The following is a 23,219-nucleotide window of genomic DNA, read 5'->3' on the forward strand; positions in this document are numbered from 1 at the left end:
GTAGGAATGAATACTGTAGTCAATACACCTTGACTAATTCATTATGATAGTACAACTCAACCATCAAGTCAAGGTAAAACGTGCAGTTCGATAATCTGATGTAGTTCTTAACATAATATCCTATTATTCTAAATGTGATATATGTCTGTATTGAAAGAATGCTAACTATACATTTATCACTAGTGTTATTTACCTTGTTCCCTAACCTTATTGTAGAGAGATGTTAAAGATGGTGATTACATTGTTGCTTTCACAAATATCATCATTCCAATATTATATGAGTTTCGACCACAGCTGATTCTAGTTTCAGCTGGATTTGATGCTGCTCATGGGGATAAGTTGGTAAGGGTATTTTTTCTACTGACTATTTTCATATATATATTTGTTTGATAGATATTTGGATGCCCCATATAAACTTTACTAGGAAGCTTAAAAACTCTTAAAATATCTAAGTTTGACAGTGAATAATCTCTTATCTATATGGACACTTGTAGCTTTTTTCCAGTCTACTCTCGTCCTAGATAGGTAGTCTTGAGTGCTGTTAGAGGTATGAGGGCGGTTATCACTTCCCCGGTTGCTCACACCGTGGAAGGGTTCTTCTGGAGGTACCTGAAAAGGAAATTGGATTAGAGCTGGTCTTAGTGACCTGAGAGCGTGACCGTAGTGCCCAAGGGACAACTGCTTGGGGTCGGTCACACACGACCTTTTTATGGGTAATTTTTGTGTTAGCTCCATATTTGTTGAGACCTTACCGCCGGAGATGGATATCCGTGTGATAAGGTGAGGTGTTGATTTTTAGAATCGATTTTTTCTAACTCCACTCTTCGTTTGTGGGAAGACAGCATCACTGCCATGCTGGTTGTCTGAAGGAAACACTTTACTGCTGTCACACCTCTGTACAGTCAGCAGTACGACTTCGCCTTTGGACCTTGGGTTTGTTGCTTTTAGTCTTACCGCTCTTCAACCGACCTGTCTGATATGGTAGGACCTTGAGGAACGGTTGTTCCAGTCAGTATAGCTCGATTGGTTCATCACGATAGGCAAGCTCGACCACCACGTCAAGGTAGCAACAACGGTCGGGCGTCCTAGACAGGTGATGTATGGTTACTTAAGATGTGTTGTAATTACTCTTCAATCATTGAACGTTCATAATCACATCAACAGGTTTACCATCTCCAAGTGTGTAATTCTAAGTTTAATATGGAAATCATTCACTTAGTGGTCGCGTTATACATAGAAATTTCTTTTAGAGTTGACATAAACTCTCCCAAATGTCTTCTGAAAGAAACATGTAGTTATATTATATTATGAAATGGTCTAATTTTATGTAATAGGTAGTATGTCACTCATAATTATTCCGTAGTCTGACAAAAGATGGTCGTTAACTCAATTTACCATTATCATATTAGTATGATGAGACGAACAGCGAATAAGTTAAATTAATTGTAGTAGTAGTAGTAGTAACGATAATGAGACAGACTAAACATTGAGAATATGGTACGAGAAAATGGAACGAAAAAAATTTGGGGTGAAATATATAAACTTGGAGTACAAACGAAGATAGAAAGTGAATGGTTCTGTGCCATTATGACTGATTTTGAACCATGTTACTCAACACCAACTACTGATTGCGTTTTTCACTTGTGCTCCAACCCCAACTAGGTAACCTCCATCTAGTAATACAGTTCAGACCAATTGTAAATAATTTCATGAACTAACCCCACATCTTGTTTTAGACGCCTATAATTCTATAACATACTCCTACACCAGCACTCCATGTTGAGGTAGACGTTGTTTGGGTATATACAATCAATGCCCAAACCACCTCAGTCAATTGAGGTTCATTACCTTATCAATTGATTTGCCGTTTTTATTTAATACCATACACCTAGCCTTAGCGTTTCTCATTCAGTCGTCTTTTGAAACATTAACGATGCTTTGAAGACACCTGGAGCCTAGGTATGTCTTCTTCTTTTACTAGTCATGTTTCACAGCCATATAATAATATATGGCTAACCGTTGCTCAATATACTCCTCCTTTGATTAACAAATAAACATCTCGCCTATGCCACAGGTGAAAAAATTCGACGAACGTCAACGAAGCGTCCTAAATCCATGCCGAGATTTCGTCAGTGGGAAGCGAAGATAACATACCTTTCTAGTTTCTATCACAGAGATTTATTTACTTAAAAATCTCACTGTGTGCACAGCTATATCTGTTTCATTGAATTAATGAAACCTATCTAATTCCTGCAACTTTCGAAAACCTAGAAGCACTGGACGGCCGTTTAGTTTTATTGTGAAACTCCTCAAAACTGCGTACCCACGACCCCGCGATCAGGAATCAGATCCAGGTCCTCCTGTCTCCCACTCGGATGTTTAACCTCTAAACCCCTGATGCGAGAACCAATAATGTACAAGGTTAACTTTACTTCCTAGGCTGAAGACCTTGGGTTCGATTCCTGACTATGGAGTCTTGAGTACGCATTCCTGAGGAGTTCTATACTCAGACTAAACGGCCATCCATTCCTTCCAGGTTTCCAATGGTTATTTGACTTAGATCGGTTTTTAATCACAACAAGATTCAACGATTTCCTCAACTGTATGTTGGCAAATTATTATTTTTAAAATGTTACCATTCTATACATATCACATTTTATATTACTATTTTTCAATCTTTTCATTTTAAAGGGTAGATTAGGTGTATCTCCTGAATGTTTCGCTCATTTAACACATTTATTAATGACAGTTGTACATTTAAATCCATCTGTATATACATTAAATCATCGAAAAGACTCACCAATTATATCAACTCCAACTAGACAAACTCGTCAACGTTTACAACAAGAAAAATCAATATCATATTCTGGTGGATTAGTATTAGCTTTAGAAGGTGGCTATCAATTAACTGCTTTATCACAATGTGTTGCTTATTGTGTAGCTGCATTATTAGGTGATTATTGTCCACGTTTAGCATCGAATCTTTCCATCTCTGAAAAGTAATGTCATACTCTTTTTTTATGTATCAAATGTCATTTTAATGTAGTTTATTATAGCTCTTCATATGTATTATAATTTATATTAAACAAGTGATAACAGTATGATATCACCTTTTTGCCCTGGAGTATAGTGTACTCCCTTAGGAACACTAACATCCATCCATAACTGAAGAAGATTATCACATTAGTAAGCGTGTGTAATTTCCTATTGTTAATATATTCTGAACTGCAAATGGTCAGTCTCTGATGCTACATGAGCATCCTAAGCGGATCGCCCTGCCATAATACCATGTTACAAGTTTCTTTATATTCAATATATGGCTAGTAGTAGCAGAATCTGGAACCATTGTTTTGTTCTGTTCAGGACTCGTCAGTTGAATGTACCCTCATCCCAGTGTTGACGTTGAGCACCTATCGATACAGTCTAGTTCAATACTTAACTAGTTTATAAATTGTTGTCAGATCTTAGTTTAACTACCGCTAGTATTCATCCAGCATTTTCCTAATTCATCCAAAATAGCTCATCAAGATAAGGACGGTGGGTTGGTATACATAAAACATATCCTAATCACCATCAGTCTGTAAAATTTCAGTCTTTTTTACTAACTTTGCTTAGTATCCTATCCCTAATCTGAACATTCCTCACTCGGTTGTTCCATAATACTCTCCGCACACTAAGCAATACTTCAGAAAACTAATGACAATCATTGAACACTGTTTATTCGTCTTGTTGACTAACATTTCTGTAGTACTTCATAATTATTGGATATTTTTCTCTACTGGTCTATGCCTCTATTCTTTTTTCATCATAGTTTATGTTGTATTGAGATCTTTGTTTGTTTCTTGTTTTTAAACAAAAAAACACAACAGAAGTTGTAAATCAATGCAACAAACAATTGAAATTCATGCAAACTATTGGAATATGCTTAAAGGTTTCGGTATGTTTTTTGTTATACATTTTTCTCTGTATAAAATTATTTTCTATACAGTTTTTATGGTTTGGTACGGCCGAGAGTGAGGAGAGTTATCTCTCACTCTCGAAATGCTCTTACATAGTCATGCGTTTATACAGGCACTGTCAGCGAATTCCTTTTCGCGGCATTACTGTTGTTCACGAAATTGAGAGGAAGAAAAGCGAATATCCGGAACTCTAACCGGTTTGGTGGACACGGAGAGTTCATCTAAGGGAGTTGGAAAACCCTGATTCCAAACCAATGGTGCACATGGGTTCCAGTGTCCTGAGGGAACAAATGGTGTATGAACCTATTGTTAATCACCGGCTACCATGCGACTACTTCTCCTAACGTCGCTCCACTGTCTTATGGATCAGACTTTAGGTCGAAGGCTCCGAGTGTGAACCCCTGAGTAAAACCATTTGTTTCGATTTGAGCAGTTAGGCATTATCCCATCCGTCACACAAATCGACTGATATATGTGGCGCATATGCATTCAGTGCCTCCTTGTATCAATGTTTATGTCTTTCTCTCCTCCTCTGGCCTTGAGGATTTCAAGTGATGAGGGCTTGCCTTATGACACAGTTGTGTGCTTTCCTCACTATATGTTCTTTTCACTTCCAACGCTTCTTCCTGATTTCTTCCTCCTCTGGGATCTGGTTTGTTCTCCTCCATAGTTGGTTGTTGCTGATAGTGTATTGTATGACCAACGGATTCGAATTATTTTGCATAGGTCTAATTAACATATTCAATTTTCATTAGTTATGTTTTACAGTTATAAGAAAATATATAGTACTGGAAATACCAGTATAAATGTTCCAACTATTTATTTAATTGTCTTCTATACAGAGTATTTTTGCAAGCTTACTGTACATACATTAACAGTCCGTTATAATTAAAGATGGATGGCTTCTCACAGTGGAATGCAAGACGCGCGTTTCATCCTGTTTGAGACTCATTAGCTGGATGTACCTGTATCCCAGATTCGATGTTCACTCTAGGAATTCAAATAATCAATGCAAATCATATTAACTATTATGTCAGTGGTTGCATTTCAGTTGAGTAATTTCGAGAATTAGCCATCAATTAATATTTCAGTTAACACTAAAGCGAAGTGATATCAATAGAAACATTATTCATCTATGTGTTAAAAATAAATTACCAATTACTAAACCATAATGGTGAACTTCAAGAATACACAAGTTGTATTGAAGTCCTTCAGTTAGTCAATTGTTTGTCAGTGAAACAACATGTGCTCATGAGTGCCTAGCTTCGCGAGAGAATTCTCGGAGTTCTAGTGAAAAGCCGTGACCAGTGGAGCTAATCCGTGTCGGGTAGAGACAGATATCTACCTCAGTACGATCGGAGATGATCGCTTAATTTCGTGGATTGGTTGAAGTTAGACATTAACACCGTTGGATGCCGGTTCAGTAGTTTAGAGGTTAAGTGTTCGCGCGCGAGACCGGATACCATGGCTTGCAATCCCGCGAGCGAAATCGTGGATGCGCATTGCTGAGTAGTCATCCCACAATAAGACGAGACGGCCGTTCACCGCTCCCAGGTTTGCAATTGTGATCTTACATCATTCGGTTCATGATCTCAATCAAAGACCAAAATATTAAGGAAAATTAGGTTGGAAGGAGCTTCTTTCTCGATGTTTTTTATAGCTGAAATCAATTATTTACTAATTTTACAGTACGATTTTGTAATTTTTCACTATTTCTAAATAGTCCTTGGTATAGTAAAAACTATCAACTGAAGATTAATATAATTGTGATTATCAAAGATTGAAATCATGAGTCAGTTGAAGTTAGACCACCATGGAAAACCTGGGGGCACTGGATGGCCGCTCCGTCCTAGTACGGGACTCCTCGGCAGCGCGCACCCACGACCCCGCGCCCGCGGGACTCGAACCCGGAACCTGCTGGTTCCGCGCGCGAGCACTTAACCCCTAGACCACTGAACCGGCGTCCAATGGTGTTAATGTCTAACTTCAACCAATCCACGAAGTTGTGCCACCGTATACCATTGTCTTCGGTGAGCTAGTATCTCACAACAGACCTGGTTGAACTCCACTTGTAACAGCTTCCCACCAGAACTCCAGGAGTATCTCTTGAAGTCAGTCACTAGTGAGCGGATGATTATTATCAGAAGGGGTTTGTGATTGTCATCAATTCCAACTTCTCAAATAATATGAAATGAAAATGTATCTTTCTATTTGTTTTCTTTCTTTCTTTTTTTTCTTACTCAGATCCAGTGGATCGTCTTTATGATCAAGATTCAATACGTCGTCCTGTAATTGGTAGGAATACTCGACAAAATCCTCAAAATACTACTACTACGACTACAACTCCTGCTTCTAATAGTACTAATACAACTATTGAACTAAGTTGTTCAAGTGATTTAGTTCATTCAAAATTAAATAATCTTAATTTAAATGATAAACAATTCAATACAAAATGTACATCAACTCCTGGTGATCATAATGATAATAATTTAGATGATGAATTTTCTCAATTATTTAAAACAAAATTAACTTTAAATGGTTAGTTCTATATTTTTCAGTTTATACTGTTGAATAGTGTGTTATAATCCTCTCTTCTTATTATACAACCCAGCTATTCCTTATTGCTTAGTAGTCTTGAATATGAATTCACTTGACATGTCCCCAAATCAGAATACAGTTGAACAGGAATGAATTTGTGGTGAGACTATAATTTATGGATGACTATTGAACAATGCCAAACTGACCTTGAAAGTATCCATCTAATTTACTAGGACCAAATGAAATTTGTTGTAAACCAGTATGATAAAATTAGAATAAAGATTGACAATTGATGGTATGGGTTAAGCAGGGGTTGAACTTCTACCGGGAGGTTCACTTGTTGACTTAGAATATGCTGATGACATAGTTTTATTTGGTGAAGACGCTGACAAAATGCAGAGTCTTCTGACCACTCTAAACAACAATGCAAGCATGTTGGGGATGCGATTCTCCCCCTCGAAATGCAAAATGTTGCTTCCCGATTGGGTTGCATTGACACCCGAACTAATGATACGGAGTGAAGTAGTTGAGCGTGTTGACCGCTTCACTTATCTTGTGAGTTTCATCAGTCCTTGTGGCCTGGTGTGTGACGAAATCTCAGCACGGATACAGAAGGCTCGACTAGCTTTTACCAACTTGCGTCATTTATGGCGTAGGCGAAATATCCGTCTATCAACCAAAGGACGTGTTTACTGCGCAGCAGTTCGTTCCGTTCTACTATATGGCAGTGAAACATGGCCGGTAAGAGTAGAGGATATCCGTAGGTTACAAGTATTTGAGATATTGCTCGTATATCCTGGGACCACCGAGTAAGTAATACAGTTGTTAGGAAACGGGTACTAGGTAAGGATGGCAAATCAATTGATGAAGTAGTGAAACTTCATCAGTTGAGATGGCTGGGACATGTGTTACGTATGCCCAACCACCGACTGCCTCGATGTGCGATGTTTTGTTGTATAGGAGTAAATTGGAAGAAAGGTAGGGGCGGCCAGACCAAAACATGGTACAAGTCCATGAAGTCACTGACAAGTGGACTGAGCCATATTGGTAGGTGTAGACCACCTGGTTGGGGACCGCGAGATGATAGCAACCGATGGTTAGAGACCTTGAATAATATGGCTCAAAATCGTTTGCAATGGTGTGCGCAAGTGCATACACTCTTTGTGTTCTCCCAAATTCTAATCTTCTGAATTCTTCATGTCCCTTTCTTTTTTCTCTTTCCAAATTTATTTCACTGGATTATACTCCTTGAATAACATGTTCAAACCCTTATTTTTCTGATTACAGTTTATGATTTTACTACATCTAGCACTACGGGATTTGAATCGACCACTGCATCTCTGTGCTAATGTGGTGTGGCAACTCGAACTGATGTACGTACTTACGAAGTTCTACGTTGTTACTGACTGACTGGTATGGGTTAGGATTTAGATTTGAGAGGTTTTCATCACGATCTGACATAAGCTATAATGCCATGAATCTATTTAGCCAAATGGATAAGTGAATTTTACATCAAAATCCGAGACCTTTAATCTTATACCTGATTGATTCGTCCATAAATTATAGTCTCGCTGAAATCGTATCCCAATAACAAGAGGTAGATGGAAGTAAGAAGCACAATAAGGGAAAAAAAGCGTTAGTATGTTTATAGTTTTTTTATATGAGAAGATTCTAGAGTGTTCTCCAAGTATCGACTAGCTCTGATTAGATCATTCTTATCCAATCAGCGTGCATCAACACAATCGTGCATGGAGCATACCTTAATTCAATCTCTGTTCCCGCTAACAATGTACCTCAGTGTTTTTTTTTCTTTCTTAATCATTTGTCTCATTTTAACTTGAATATTTACGATATACACTGTAGAATTCATTCAAACATTTCAATCTGAAGTGTAAATTGTGTCTCAAATTCATCAGTTATAGTTACTTATATAATATACCTTTGTGGGCCAGGGTAATTTTACATTGGTTTTCAGAAGGACCAAACACCATCCAGACTTGCACTTGAAAACCTAAACAGTACAGCTCAATCCCGTTTAACAGGAGAGCCAGACACCGCACGAGCTAATGAAGTCAAGTAAAAAGGATGTTTTAGAGTTTCATTCAACTAAACTGCTAACTGCTTTGAGGTTTTCTCCACGAAAAGATGATATCCAGTGTTAATTATTGTATATGTGAATGTACTAGTTTATTATTAACATTTTTTTAGCTGTTCACTTTTAATGTATTTACTTAATTACTTACTCCTGTTACCCTTCGTGGAGGAGCATAGGCTACCCATCAACATTCTTCATCCAACTGTTTCCTCGGAAACCTTTTCCAGTTAATTATCAGCTTCCGATTTTCGGAGTAGTGAGTTCTTTGATGTTCCTTTTTACCGTTTCTCTTTAGGATTCCAAGTTAGCGCTTGATTTATGATACAGTTTGATGATTTCCGAAAATGTGTATTCTATTCACTTCTAACATCTTTTTCGAATTTCCTCTTCAGCTCAAAAGTGGTTTATTCTCTTCACAGTAGTTTATTGCTGATGGTATCTGATCAACGGATATGGAGTGTCTTGCATAGACAACTGTTTATAAATACTTGTGTCTTCTTGATGATGGTTGTAGCAGTTCTCGAAGTTTCATCTCCGTACAGTAGAACTGTTATGACGTTCACATTGAAGATTCTGACTTCGTTATTAATTGACAGTTACATATGTTCTTTAACCTTAGGAATACCGCCCACACTTTACCAATACTTTCTTTACTTCTGCATCACATCCTCCTTGTTCATCAATGATGCCGTACGTGAAAGTTTCCACCACTTCCAGAGTTTCCTCATCAAGTGTGATTGGTTTGGTGTTCTCCTTGTTGTTTTTGAGGATCTTGGTTTTTTCCTTGTGTATGTTGAGGCCTACTCATTCACAGGCTTCTGTTACACTAGTTGTCTTCATCTGCATTTGTTGGTGTGTATGGGACAGAAGAGCCAGATCATCTGTGAAGTCCAGATCGTCTAGTTGCATCTAAGTTGTCCATTGTATTCCATTTTTTCCCGTAGATGTGGAGGTCTTCATAATCGATTCAACCACCAGAATAAAGAGAAGGGCTAAGAGCAAGTAGCCTCATCTGACACCAGTGTACACTTGCAACGTGTCTGAACTGACCACCATGGACAACTCAGTATTATCTGTCTTAAGAGTTCATACGATGTTAACGTTCTCAGATAAACCATAGCGTTGAAGAACGTCTCATGAGGTTCTCCTATCCACGTCGTCAAATGCTTTCTCATGATAGAGGGAATCAATGTAAGAGACGAGTTCCATTCCACTGATTGTTCAACAATGAACCGAAGTGTCATGATTTTAACATACATATACACGTAATTAATTTTATAAAGAAAGGAAATATATTAAAAGTGTGTGGTCCTTACATAATGTAACTGACATTGATCATAATTTAGCTATTGTCCACACATAAACTCATTTAATGGTTATTTTTCTAAGAATCTATCCAAACCTATCAGTTCTTTCGTTTTCAAATTGTTGAAGACAGTGAAAGCTCTATTTGTAAGATTATGAATTTCCTTGTTTTGGTGATTGGTCAGTCTATCTTGTTAAATATGTATCCTGGGTAGACCGCCTTAATATTGTCATGTAGTTATAAGTTATAATTCATACTTGTTAAAAGCTAGCAGTGAAATCTATGAATCACGTTCCATCTTATCTAGAAGTTATCCACTGAATGTACTATTATCCACAAGCTGATGGTCATATTGGAGCTCAAACTCAATACCTTTCTTAATGATGAGTCACAAATTGAACGAAATGCTTGTCCTAAATTCCGCTCTTAACCAGTATCCAACTTCTATATCCGTCTTAAACCTAATTTCTATTGTTATTATTCAACTTTCCTTATTTGCTTGTTTTTCATCCTGTTTTTCCTGATATTGTTTCATATGTATGTATACGTATACATACATATATGCACCCAAGATAGAGTTAAGTAAAGAGATAAGGAAATTTTACTTCAGTGTATTTTCTTAACAAGCTTCTTTTCTACAGGATGAGGTTGCTAACACCATGCTCAACTCTCCTTCTTCACCGTAATTTTACTATTATTAATATTATTGTTACTATTGGCTTTATTCAATATCATATTTTTGATACAAAATAGAATTTATAAGCAGAAAGTATTTCAACAAGTTTCTTTTTCTTATTTCTTGATCGATCCTGACGATAAATATTTGAATGATCACCTGTTGGATGTTAACAGTTCAGGAATCGACATCTGAATAATAATGTTCATTCTTTTCAATGCACATTGCCAGTCACCATGATGTCGCTGATTGTACGTTTTTGTAACTTGTATAGCAAAATGTCGTAAACGTTTTATAAACGCTCTTAAATAGTTTGTGCGCTCAATAGACATAATGATGTGTTAAAACAAACAAGAAAACAGATAACTTTATTGAAATATCTAGATGTCAGGAACAGGTAGCCCAGGTATTCAAGCAAGCCGTCGACTTAAATGTAGATCAGTAGTAAACCTAAAAGGGTTTCAGGTGGAGAATATCAGCATGGTGATATAAACAGATAAAATAAAATGATACGTTTGCAACAAAGTTAAAAATATTCGATAGGTTTGGAGGGTATTATAGTAATTTCAATGGTTAAGATCATGAGTCAAGATGTATATCCTGGAGTTCTTGTGAGAATCAGTGACCAGTGGAGTTCAACCGTGTCTGTTGTGAGATAGTAACTCACTAAAAACAATGGTAGATGTGTCGCTCAATTTCGTGGATTGGTTGAAATTAGACATTAACACCATTGGATGCCGCCAATTTCAGTGGTCTAGAAGTTGAGCTTTTGCGCACGAGACTTATAGGTCCTGGGTTCGAATCTTCGCGTGGCGGGATTGTGAATGCGCACTAATGAGGAGCCCCACGGTAGGACGAAACGACCGTCTAGTGCTTCCAGGTTTTCCATGGTGTTCTAGCTTCAACTGACTCATGATCTTAACCATTGAAATAAAAATATTCGTCTTAACACATTTAGGTTTTAAAAATGGTTCATTTATATTTGAACTACTGATTACATAACAAGTAGTATAGTATAATATGGAAGGTATTGTTAATGCAGAGATTTGATCAATGGTAATATACGACTAAACTAACACATCCCACACTACGATTGGTTTTTCCCTTTATAACAGTTGGTTTGTTTCTGTACATTCATTATGTTATAACGTACAGATCATTAATAATTGAAATTTTAATTAAAAGAATAGTTATTTTATTTATTTGCTGAAATATACTGACAATGCAAATGTAAAATCAGGATTTATGGATATTGTAGTATTTTCATAGTTGAATTCACGAGTCGATCTATGTGCTAAAGAATCATTAAAAACGTGGATGCACCAGACGACTATTTTGTCCTTGTATGGGACTCATCAGTAGTGTGTCGAAACGATCTTGTACTTGGGACTTGAGCCCAAGCCCTTCAATCTCGTGTACGGGATCGTGGATACACACTTCTGAGGAGCTCCATACCAGGATGATTCAATAGTTCCTTTATTTTTTGAAGTAAATATGCATTTATTCACTGATTATTAAAAATGGTGTTACATTTTTTGATTTAAACAATTAAAACCATGAAATTTGTTACTTGTCCTAAACTAGTCAATTTTGAGTACTTTGTTTATAACACGTTGTATTCACTAGTTCGTTTTTATTTTTCTTCCTATTTCTTTTAATATTTAATCGATCATTCAGTCAGTCAGCTACAACGTAGGACCAAGCATATATATGCATCGGTACAAGTTGCCATACCTCATTAGCACAACAAGATGAACACCGGATTCATAAAAGTAGTTAATTCAATGGTGGTAATATATAAAAAGATTGTATATAAGGATATAGTACAAGAAGAAAGAATTAGTTGATAGAAAGATATGAAGTGAATTTAATTTCATAGTTTAAGGGAAGACAAAGAGAATATACACCTACGACATTGTGATCGATTCCGAGCCTTGTCACCCAGAGTCTCCAATCATTGATTACGATAGTCGTGCGGATCACAACCAAGTAGTCTGCTTCTACCAACATGGCTCAGACCAATTGATAAAGATGTTAGGCAATATGGTTCAGAGTTGATCATAGTCAATTAAATTCATCCACTCTTTGTCATACCTTAGGTGTTGAGTTCGAAAGTTATTTTCTGGAATCACATTGTCCCTCTCTGATCTTTTTTTACCATCTTTTATGTTGTTACCACTATGTTACATAATTTTAAAGTGTTTTCATACTAAGATATATGGATGTTCACTATAGCTAGTTGTATCATTCACAATAGCTTGCCCTAAATAGATTAGTGTTAGTGTTAAACAATTAAAATCAATCATCTATTTCACATAGTTCTTGCCATATTTATCGTTCTCCCCTTATTCTATTTTAGTTAATTCCTCACTAAATAATACAAATGATAGGTTGAGTTCAACATCAATATCTAAGCAACCATCGGAAAGACAAAATGTCCATGAAGAGAATTCTTATGAAACTTTGAATAATAATAGCGAATCAACTGTGGCAAAAACCTCTGGAGTAGTTATAGATCCTTCAGAATCTTATCAACAACAACAGCAACAACCATCGACGTCTAATGGTAATAGTTTTATTTCAGAGGATATTCATGATTTCTTTGGATTAGTAAGTTATTATTTATCATTCTCCATATTTCATGTTTGACAGTTAAATTTATGTATTTAACTCATTTTCAATAATGAAATATAGTTGTTACCTTCACATGGTAGTCGTGCATCCTCATCTTAATGATCCTGTTCAGTTATATTAGCTAGCACACTTTCCTTTAGGTCCTACCATAAGAGACAGTTCAGTTGAAAAACAACGGTAAAACTTATAGTAGCAACTTGACACCCAATAATGAAATTCTACCAGTAAATGTAGAAGGATATGACTGAAATGAGATATTTTTCCCCCAGATAGTCAGAATCTGGGACGATCCTACCTTTTCACAGTGTAACAAGAGGGATAGAAAAGATACAGCTTAAAGAAGCACACTTCATCATTCCCCACAAATTCCCATCGCTAACAGAGTGGTCTTAAAATTATGGGGCTAATATATCACGAAGTCCCTGAGAAATATGTATATGACTAGTTTCAAGCAGTTATTTCTTAGACTCTGCGGTCACTCTCCTAGGTTTTTGAAGATCGAGTCGAACCAAGTTTTCCGCTGTATGGAAGACATTTGACAGTATTTGTCTGCTTCCCTCTTATGTCTTTGTATATCCCACGCTTGAATATATCGACAGATTATTTGACTTAATCATGTAGCCAGAACATAATAAGATTACTTTCAGATTTTATTGGAAAAACCTGAAAAAATAGCTAAAGCTAACTATGTGTATCCTTTACCAGTGATCAAACTTACTTACTTACTTACGCCTGTTACTCCTCGTGAAGCAGCATAGGCCGCTCACCAGCATTCTCCATCCAACCCTGTCCTGGACAATCCTTTCCAACTCCTTCCATTTCCTATTCATCCTTTTCATATCTGCTTCTATTATCCGACGTAATATGTTCTTTGGCCTTCCTCTTTTCCGCTTCCCTTCAGGATTCCAAATCAGGTCTTGCCTTGTGATGTAGTTTGATGATTTGCGTAATGTATGTCCTATCCATTTCCATCGTCTTTTCCTAATTTCCTCTTGAGCTGGAAGCTGGTTTGTTCTCTCCCACAGAAGGCTATTGCTGATGGTATCCGGCCAATGGATGTTGAGTATCTTGCGTAGACAGCTATTTATAAATACTTGCACCTTCTTGATGGTGGTTGTTGTAGTTCTCCAAGTTTCAGCTCCATACAGTAGAACTGCCTTGACGTTCGTATTGAAGATTCTCACTTTGATATTGGTTGAAAGTTGTTTTGAGTTCCATATGTTCTTCAATTGTAGGAATGCGGCCCTTGCTTTACCAATCCTCGCCTTTACGTCTGCATCTGAACCTCCTTGTTCATCGACGATGCTTCCCAGGTATGTGAAGGACTCTACATCTTCCAGAGTTTCGCCATCATGAGTGATTGGATTGCTGTTCTCCGCTTTGAATTTGAGGGCCTTGGTTTTCCCTTTCTGTATACTGAGGCCTACTGATGCAGAGACTCCTGCTACATTGGCTGTCTTTATCTGCATTTGTTCGTGTGTACGCGATAGGAGGTCTAGGTCATCTGCGAAGTCCAAATCGTCTAATTGGTTCTGAGCTGTCCATTGTATTCCGTGTTTTCCTTCAGATGTCGAGGTCTTCATAATCCAGTCGACCACCAGAAGAAAGAGGAAGGGAGAGAGTAGACACCCTTGTCTGACTCCGGTTCTTACTTGGAATGCATCTGTCAGCTGTCCTCCATGCACAACTTTGCATTGTAGTCCGTCGTGTGAGTTCCGGATAATGTTGGCAATCTTCTCAGGAACTCCGTAGTGTCGAAGAAGTTTCCATAATGTCCTCCTATCTACACTGTCGAATGCCTTTTCATAATCAATGAAGTTGATGTATAGTGACGAGTTCCACTCAACTGATTGTTCGACGATGATCCGTAGTGTTGCAATATGGTCTGTGCACGACCGATCCTTACGGAATCCAGCTTGTTGTTCTCGCAGTTGGGAGTCTACTGCATCCTTCATCCGGTTCAGCAACACTCTGTTGAAGACTTTCCCTGGTATTGACAGTAGTGTGATTCCTCTGTAGTTTTCACATTTGCTCAGATCTCCTTTCTTTGGAATCTTGACGAGGTGTCCTTCTTTCCAGTCCATCGGCACTTGTTCCTCCTCCCAAATCTTTTTGAATAGAGGGTAAAGCATGCTTGTGATTACTTCGACGTCTGACTTCAGTGCTTCAGATGGTATGTTGTCGGGTCCTGCTGCTTTCCCGTTCTTGATTTGTCTGACGGCCATTCTAATTTCTTCCGTCGTTGGTGGGTTGACATCTATAGGAAGATCTATGTGTGCTGCTTCGATGTTCGGTGGATTGATTGGAGCCGGCCTATTCAGGAGTTCCGCGAAGTATTCTACCCATCTGTTTCGCTGTTGTTGAATTTCAGTGATTGGCTTGCCTTCTTTGTCTTTGACCGGCCTCTCTGGTTTACTGTATTTCCCTGCTAGTTTCTTCGTTGCATCGTAAAGCTGTTTCATATTTCCTTCTGTAGCAGCTTTTTCTGCCGTCGTTGCTAATTCTTCCACGTATTTCTTCCTGTCGGCTCTAATGCTCCTCTTCACTTGTTTGTTTGCTTCTATGTATTCAGCTTGTGCTTGAACTTTCTCTGATCGTGTTCGGCTGTTGTTTGTTGCTGCCTTATTGTTCTTCCTTTCTTTGATCTTGTCTAGAGTTTCTATAGAGATCCACTCCTTATGATGGTGTTTCTTTAGGCCCAGAACCTCTTGACACGTTGAAGTTAATGCTTCTTTGATGCCTTTCCAGTTGTCCTCCATAGTAGTTTCTTCTTCCTTCAGTAGATCTTGTAAGGCTTGGAACCTGTTGTTGAGAGCTATCTTGAATTCATTGAGTTTGTCAGTATCTCAAAGGAAGGCTGTATTGAACCTTTGTAGTGCTGTTTGTCCACTTGTCCAGTTCTTTTTCAGCTTCAGTTTTAAATTGGCTACAACTAGGTGGTGATCTGAAGCTACGTCAGCTCCTCTCCTGGTTCTCACATCTTCCATTGTCCTTCGGAATTTTTTGTTGATGCAAATATGGTCTATTTGGTTCTCTGTAGTGTGGTCCGGTGAGATCCATGTAGCCTTGTGTATACGTTTGTGTGGAAATATTGTGCCTCCTATGACTAATTTGTTGAATGCACACAAATTTGCAAATCTTTTTCCATTTTCGTTCCTCTCTCCCAGTCCATGTCGTCTCATAATATCTTCATATCCGGTGTTGTCTATTCCGACTTTGGCATTTAGATCTCCCATTAGAATGGTGAGGTTCTTTCCTGGGCATTTCTCTATGATTGACTGCAGCCGCTCGTAGAATTGATCTTTAATGTCGTCGTTGCTATCATTGGTGGATGCATAACATTGAATAGCATTCATTAAGATCCCCTCCTTCTTTGTTTTGAATGATGCTTTGATGATTCTGGATCCGTGAGATTCCCATCCTACAAGTGCATTTCGTGCTACTTTGGACAGCATTAGAGCAACTCCCTGAGTGTGTGGAGCATTTTCCTCTTCGTGACCGGAGTATAGCAGCATCTCTCCCGTAGCTAGCCTTTTCTGTCCAGCTTGGGTCCAGTGGGTTTCGCTGATTCCCAGTACTGCTAAGTTGTATCTCCTCATTTCCGTTGCTATTTGGCTGGTCTTCCCGGTTTCCCACATTGTTCGAACGTTCCATGTACCTATAAAAACTTTTGCTCTGGTTGTTAGAAGGGACATCGGCCTCGTGGCTTCCGAAGGAACTCGGCTTTCACCATGAAGCGTCATAATTCTTCTAAATGAAGACCTTCTAACTCTCAGGGCAGAGTTAAAGTGGTTTGAATTATTTTTTCTGGTAAGCGTTTTTTTAGCGAGTTAGTTTTCTACGGGATGGGGACGCTAACCCCATGCCCAACCCTCCTCCTTTACCCGGGCTTGGGACCGGCAGTAACTCTAGAAAAGCTGCAGGCGGAGTTCCAGTGATCAAAACATTCTGAATAATGAAATAACTGGCACAGATGACGATAAACTATAACACTTAAACTGATCGTAGTCAAATACGTTATCATTCGATTCAAAGGAGTATCAATGAAATGTAAACCATGAATCAGTACATTTAGCATGTAAATGAGAATCATAGTTTACTTGGAATGAGATAAACTGTTAATATCTAATTAAGTCACTTTATTTAACCGGAAATCAATGGAGTTTAATTTCTAGCAATGTGGATTATTTCGTTGATATATTCATTGAAATTTGTTCAGTCTTGGTTGGCATGTGTACATCCTGTGCAGTTTAGCTGAATATAGCCATTGTGACACATGTTTACTTAAAATAGATAGAATGTGGCTAATAACTGGATCTAAAACGTATGTTTCATCTTATTTCGAACTCATTATCGTTCACTTCAAACGTCAACTCCTTATTTATTTGATAAACGTGTTTCTTTTCTTTTTTTTGTTTTTCATTTCAGCCTTCTTCACATGAATTAACTCCGCATGTGTTTGCTGTCACACCATTAAGTTGGTGTCCTCATTTAACATCCGTCCAAAATAATCCTAATTGGAAACCTGACATAAACAGTTTATGTAGTAATTGTAATCATTCCAGTGAGAATTGGGTTTGTCTATCATGTTATGCAGTAAGTTTTATGTGTGTGTGTGTGTGTGTGTATGAATGTATGTTTCTACGCATATAATTTACTCAATAATTTACACATTTTACTGTTTGATAATTTGATATTATGATCTGTGTCATTATGATATAGTTATCATGGAACCATATGACTTACAATCTATTCATCATTCATTAATTTCTGACGTTTTTAAGTTTTTGTTCAATCACATTGTGTTTATTCTTGTTAGGCATTTCTCGACGATTAACTGCAGCCTATCGTTAGAATTAATCTTCAAGGTCTTCATTATAGTCGTTCGTAGGCGCATAACATTGGTTGACGTTCATTGTAATGCCCTCTTTCTCTGTTTTTAAGGAGGCTTTGATGATCCTTGGTCCATGAGATTCCCATCCTATAAGTGCATTTTGAGCTTGCTTGAACAGTATCAATGCAACTCCTTGTGTATATGGGGCATTTTCTTCTTCGTGGCCAGAGTATAGCAGAAGCTCCCTTGAAGCTAGCCGTTGTTGTTGTCCAACTTGCGTTTAATGTGTTTCACTGATCCCAAGCACCTTCAGGTTGTATCTCCTCGTTTCTGCAGCGATTTGGAAGACTCTTCCGGTGTCCCACATTGTACGAACATTCCATGTACCTAAATAAATGGTTGCTCTGGTTGTCAGAATGGGCATCAGCCTCATGACTTCCGAAGGAACTCGGCTTTCACCATGACGTGTGATAACTCTTTTAAATGAAGACCTTCTAACTTCCAGAGCAGAGTTTAAATGGTTTAGATTGTTTTTCCTGGTTAGCGTTTTTTTGCGAGTTAGTTTTCTACCTAATGAGGACGCATCCAATGGTATTATTGTCTACATTGCTTTACTTACTTGCGCGTGTTACTCCTCGTGAAGCAGCATAGGCCGCTCACCAGCATTCTCCATCCAACCCTGTCCTGGACAATCCTTTCCAACTCCTTCCATTTCCTATTCATCCTTTTCATATCTGCTTCTATTATCCGACGTAATATGTTCTTTGGCCTTCCTCTTTTCCGCTTCCCTTCAGGATTCCAAGTTAGGGCTTGTTTCATGATGTAGTTTGATGATTTGCGTAATGTATGTCCTATCCATTTCCATCGTCTTTTCCTAATTTCCTCTTGAGCTGGAAGCTGGTTTGTTTTCTCCCACAGTAGACTGTTACTGATAGTATCCCGTCAAGGATGATGAGTATCTTGCGTAGACAATTATTTATAAATACTTATACCTTCTTGATCATGGCTGTAATAGTTCTCCAAGTTTCAGCTCCGTACAGTACTTCAAGGGTTCAGTCCTATAGTACGTATCACCAGGACGTCAAACAAACTTCCTTTTCGGTATTCTTCAATTCGATTCTTTTAGTCGTCTACTGCCGGGTTTTCCACTTTCAATTGATGTTACATACTACTTATATAGGTCGAAATAAGTACTATTTGCCACTAATATACTTAATATCAAGAAGGCGACCATTCAAAAATCTTTACTGATAAGTTCACTAGAATAGACACTCCACAGTTTTATGGAAACTTAAAAAAAAGTCTGAAATGTGTTACTATGTGAATATCGATTTCTAAACTAATGCTCATTCATTTATTGATTACTAGTCGGTTAAAAATGTTTTTTTTTTTCTTTGTTATTCACAAGGTTTACTGTGGTCGTTATGCAAATTCACATATGATTGAACATTTTACAATAACAAAACATTCAATTGTACTTAGTTATGCTGATTTATCAACATGGTGTTATGAATGTGAATCTTATGTGCATAATGAAGTAAGAAGGTGGTGTTGTTGTGAATTGTTTTTTTTGTCTCTTCAATACACTAAATATCAGTTATGTCAGTTAGTTATTTTAAATCGTAAAACTTGACACTTGTGTGAATCGGTCCCTAAATACCTTGATTTGGTTGAAGGTGGAAAGAGTCTGCTGTCCCACTCGAAACGTTCTCACATGTCCACGTTCATACAACCACTGTTAGGGAAGTCCTATTCACTGGTTCCTCGTGGTGAGGGTGTTGTTCACGAAATTGAGAAGACGGAAAAAACAAATCCGGCACTTTTTACCCGGTTGGTGGATATTGAGGATCCACCTAGGGGATCCGAAATCCTTGATCCCAAACCAATTATGTACATGGGCTTCAGTATTTTTGAGGAAACAAATGGCGTATGAACCTTTTTTGATGACTGGCTACCATGGGACTGGATCTCTTGAGGTTACTCCACTACCTTGTGGATCAGACTTTTGGGTCGAAAGCTTTGGGTGTGGCCCCCTATGGAAACAACCTATTTCGGTTTGGACACCATGGCATTATGCAAGCCCTCACACAAATCAAATGACGAAGTGTGGCGCATACCTGTACGAATATTTATCTATTTAAATAAATAAACAAAAGTTTCTTTTACTACAATAATTCTTAAAACTATAGAGTAACAATCATGATGTATAATTGCTAAAAAAAATATCATACTGTGACAGTGTTTCTTGAATTTAAACAGTTCTGTGAAGTGTTTGTTGCAAATTTTGGTAAGTCTCATCAGCCCTTGTAGTCTGGTGTGTGACGAAATCTCAGAACGGATACAGAAGGCTCGACTAGCTTTTGCCAACTTGCGTCATTTATGGCGTAGGCGAGATATCCATCTATCAACCAAAGGACGTGTTTACTGTGAACCAGTTCGTTCCGTCCTACTTTATGGCAGTGAAACATGGCCAGTAAGAGTAGAGGATATTCGTAGGTTACTGGTACTTGATCATAGGTGTCTTCGAAACATTGCTCGTATATCCTGGGATTATACTTCTTGAATAACGTTTTCGAACCCTAATGTTTCCGACCACTGCTTATACTCTCTTACTACCTCTACCACTATGGGATTTGAATCGACAATTGTATCACTGTGCCAATATGGTATGGTAACTCGAACGGATGTACGTACGTACGAAGTTCCACGTTGTTACTGACTGACTGAAATTCTGGGGATGTTGATCAAACAGTCTGAATCGTTTGATATCTCGTAGACCAATAACTTCTTTTAATTGACAGCTATTCTACCTCAGAGTAGCAATCTAGGGGACTAGATATGCATAAGATATATTTTAGCCACATTAGATTATGCTTGTGTTCATGATAGCCCTAACAAACGAATTACTAGAGATAATTAATTTATCTTCTGAAAATAATCACAGAATTCATATGTATAAGGATATAGTACAAGAAGAAACAATAAGTTCATAGAAATAGAGGTATAAAGCAATTTTAATATCATAGTTTTAAAGGAAGACAAAGAGTGTATACACCGACTCCATTGGTTACAATAATCAGACGGACCCCAACCAAGTAGTCTGCATTTACCAACATGGCTAAGACTAGAAGTTAGTGACTTCAAGCACTGATGCCACGTTTTGGTTTGTCCGCCTCTAACTTTCTTCTAACCATCTCTAAGACTAGTCAGCATTGTACGTCGTGGACAATTCAATTTTGATAATGATAGTTACAAATCCTTTAACACTGAATGATTCCATATACTGATCTGCATGAATGAATTTTAAAGTCGATCATGGATATGTATTGCTGAAGAGTTCCATACTAGGGAGAAACAGCCATCTAATACTTCCAGATTTTCCACGATAACCTAACTTTACTTGACTTATGCACTCAATCAGTCAATCAGTAACAACGTAGAACTTCATACGTACGTACATCGGTTCGAGTTGCCATACCACATTAGCACAGAGATGCAGTTGTCGATTGAAATCCTGTAGTAGTAGAGGTAGTAAGAGTATAAGCATTAATCGAAGAGATTAGGGTTTGAAATAACATAAACTACATCATTTTCACCACTTGACTTCTTTTTTTTGTATTCAGGTATTATTCAATATGAAACGTGCTGTTTATCAAGCAAAATTTGGTGAAGATATGCCAAGTTCTTATTGAATATCATGAACTAGGATAGTATATGTTTCATCTTATTGTATATTTAATTGATTGATTATAGAACAAAGAATTCCAATCTTCCTTTATGATTATTTCTTCGATGGTTTTTTTCTTTACTTCTTTTTGTTTTCCTATTCACAATGGATACTTCATCCTATTGTATCTCTAACTGATATAGATCTCTTTTTTCTTGTGAATGTATAATTCAATATGGAAATGTTTATTTAATCTATTTCTATGAACAATACTACTACTAATACTACCATATCAGTAGTAGCAGTAGTAGTATTCAGTTTTATCTGTTTTAAAATCAAATGATGAATAGATTTTTATTATTTAAATATAATTCAATGAAATTATTCGATCATTTTCACATGTGTTTGTTTATCGTTTGTTCTATTAGTTTGTTTGTTTGTTTTGTTTTGTTATCCTTCATGAAGGAGCATCTACTGTCCATTCTGTATTCTTTATCCAATTCTGTCCTGTGAAATCTTTTCCAATTCATTATTAACTTCTGATTTCTGGAGTAGTGAGTTCTTTAATGTTCCTTTTTTGTATTTTTCTTTGGGATTTCAAGTTAGCGCTTGATTTTGATGATTTCCGAAATGTATAGATCCTATTCACTTCCAACGTTTTGTTTTTCTAATTTCTTGTTCAGCTCGAAGTGAGTTTCTTCTCTTCATAGTGTCTTGCGTAGACATCTGTTTATAAATACCTATGCCTTCTTGATGATGGTTGTAGTAGTTCTCGAAGTTTCATCTCCGTACAGTAGAACTGTCTTGACATTCTTATAGAAGATTTTGACTTTGATATTGGTTGAGAGTTATTTTTTGATTTCAATATGTTCTTTAATTGTAGGAATCTCGCTCCGTACAAAACAACCTTGCTAAAAATAGAACACAATGACAGATAGACTGTACTTTAATGAAGAGTTAAATATAAATTGCTTACTGAATGTAAATATTGTACTGGATAAATTCTTTAAAAGAAACATCTACCTTGTGGTGGTCGATATTCAATATAATCCTTAAATTTCGTATATAGTTCGTCCTGACAACCATCAGTAGATAACGCCTCAACAATGTATTAATCAAAAGTTGAATACGAAGTGTTGATTAAGTTTATTATTGCACCACGCACAGATAACTGATATTACAGGTACGTTAAGCAAGCATGAAAGAGTAGTGCCGAAAAGCTAGCGAGCAAGCGTGCGAGTCAATGAACAGGATTAAATGTACATGTATATACATGGGGAAATGCATGAATCATCAGATCAACTAAGCGATTAACAGTAAGGCTAGCAGAATGCATATATGCGTAGGTAGTAAGCAGGGCTCATGCATGATGGAGATTTGTAGCTCAGGTAGATGATTTTGGTGGAGTTTTATTCTCTAAGCTGGATGATTTGGTCGTGGAGCATTCATCGTTTTTCTGAACGACATCATCAACACAAACTTCAAGTAGAAGTGAAGTGTTTGAATTTCT

At 37.4% G+C, this 23,219-nt stretch overlaps 1 protein-coding gene across 1 annotated transcript in view; it reads left to right on the forward strand.

Annotated features, from left to right (window-relative positions):
• The window catches only part of HDAC6_1 (Histone deacetylase 6), a 198,782-nt gene that overhangs the window by 48,097 nt on the left and 127,466 nt on the right, over positions 1–23,219 (forward strand). The window contains exons 24-31 of the mRNA XM_051212727.1: positions 217–342; positions 2,692–2,999; positions 3,870–3,937; positions 6,204–6,497; positions 12,934–13,184; positions 17,637–17,804; positions 19,451–19,579; positions 21,666–22,093. Of these exons, the coding sequence (XP_051068625.1) occupies positions 217–342; positions 2,692–2,999; positions 3,870–3,937; positions 6,204–6,497; positions 12,934–13,184; positions 17,637–17,804; positions 19,451–19,579; positions 21,666–21,734 (1,413 nt within the window). The 3' untranslated portion in view covers positions 21,735–22,093. Of the gene's footprint in view, positions 1–216; positions 343–2,691; positions 3,000–3,869; positions 3,938–6,203; positions 6,498–12,933; positions 13,185–17,636; positions 17,805–19,450; positions 19,580–21,665 lie in introns of the transcript that reaches the window.

This window comes from Schistosoma haematobium, chromosome 3 (genome assembly GCF_000699445.3).
Source record: "Schistosoma haematobium chromosome 3, whole genome shotgun sequence".
NCBI lineage: Eukaryota > Metazoa > Platyhelminthes > Trematoda > Strigeidida > Schistosomatidae > Schistosoma > Schistosoma haematobium.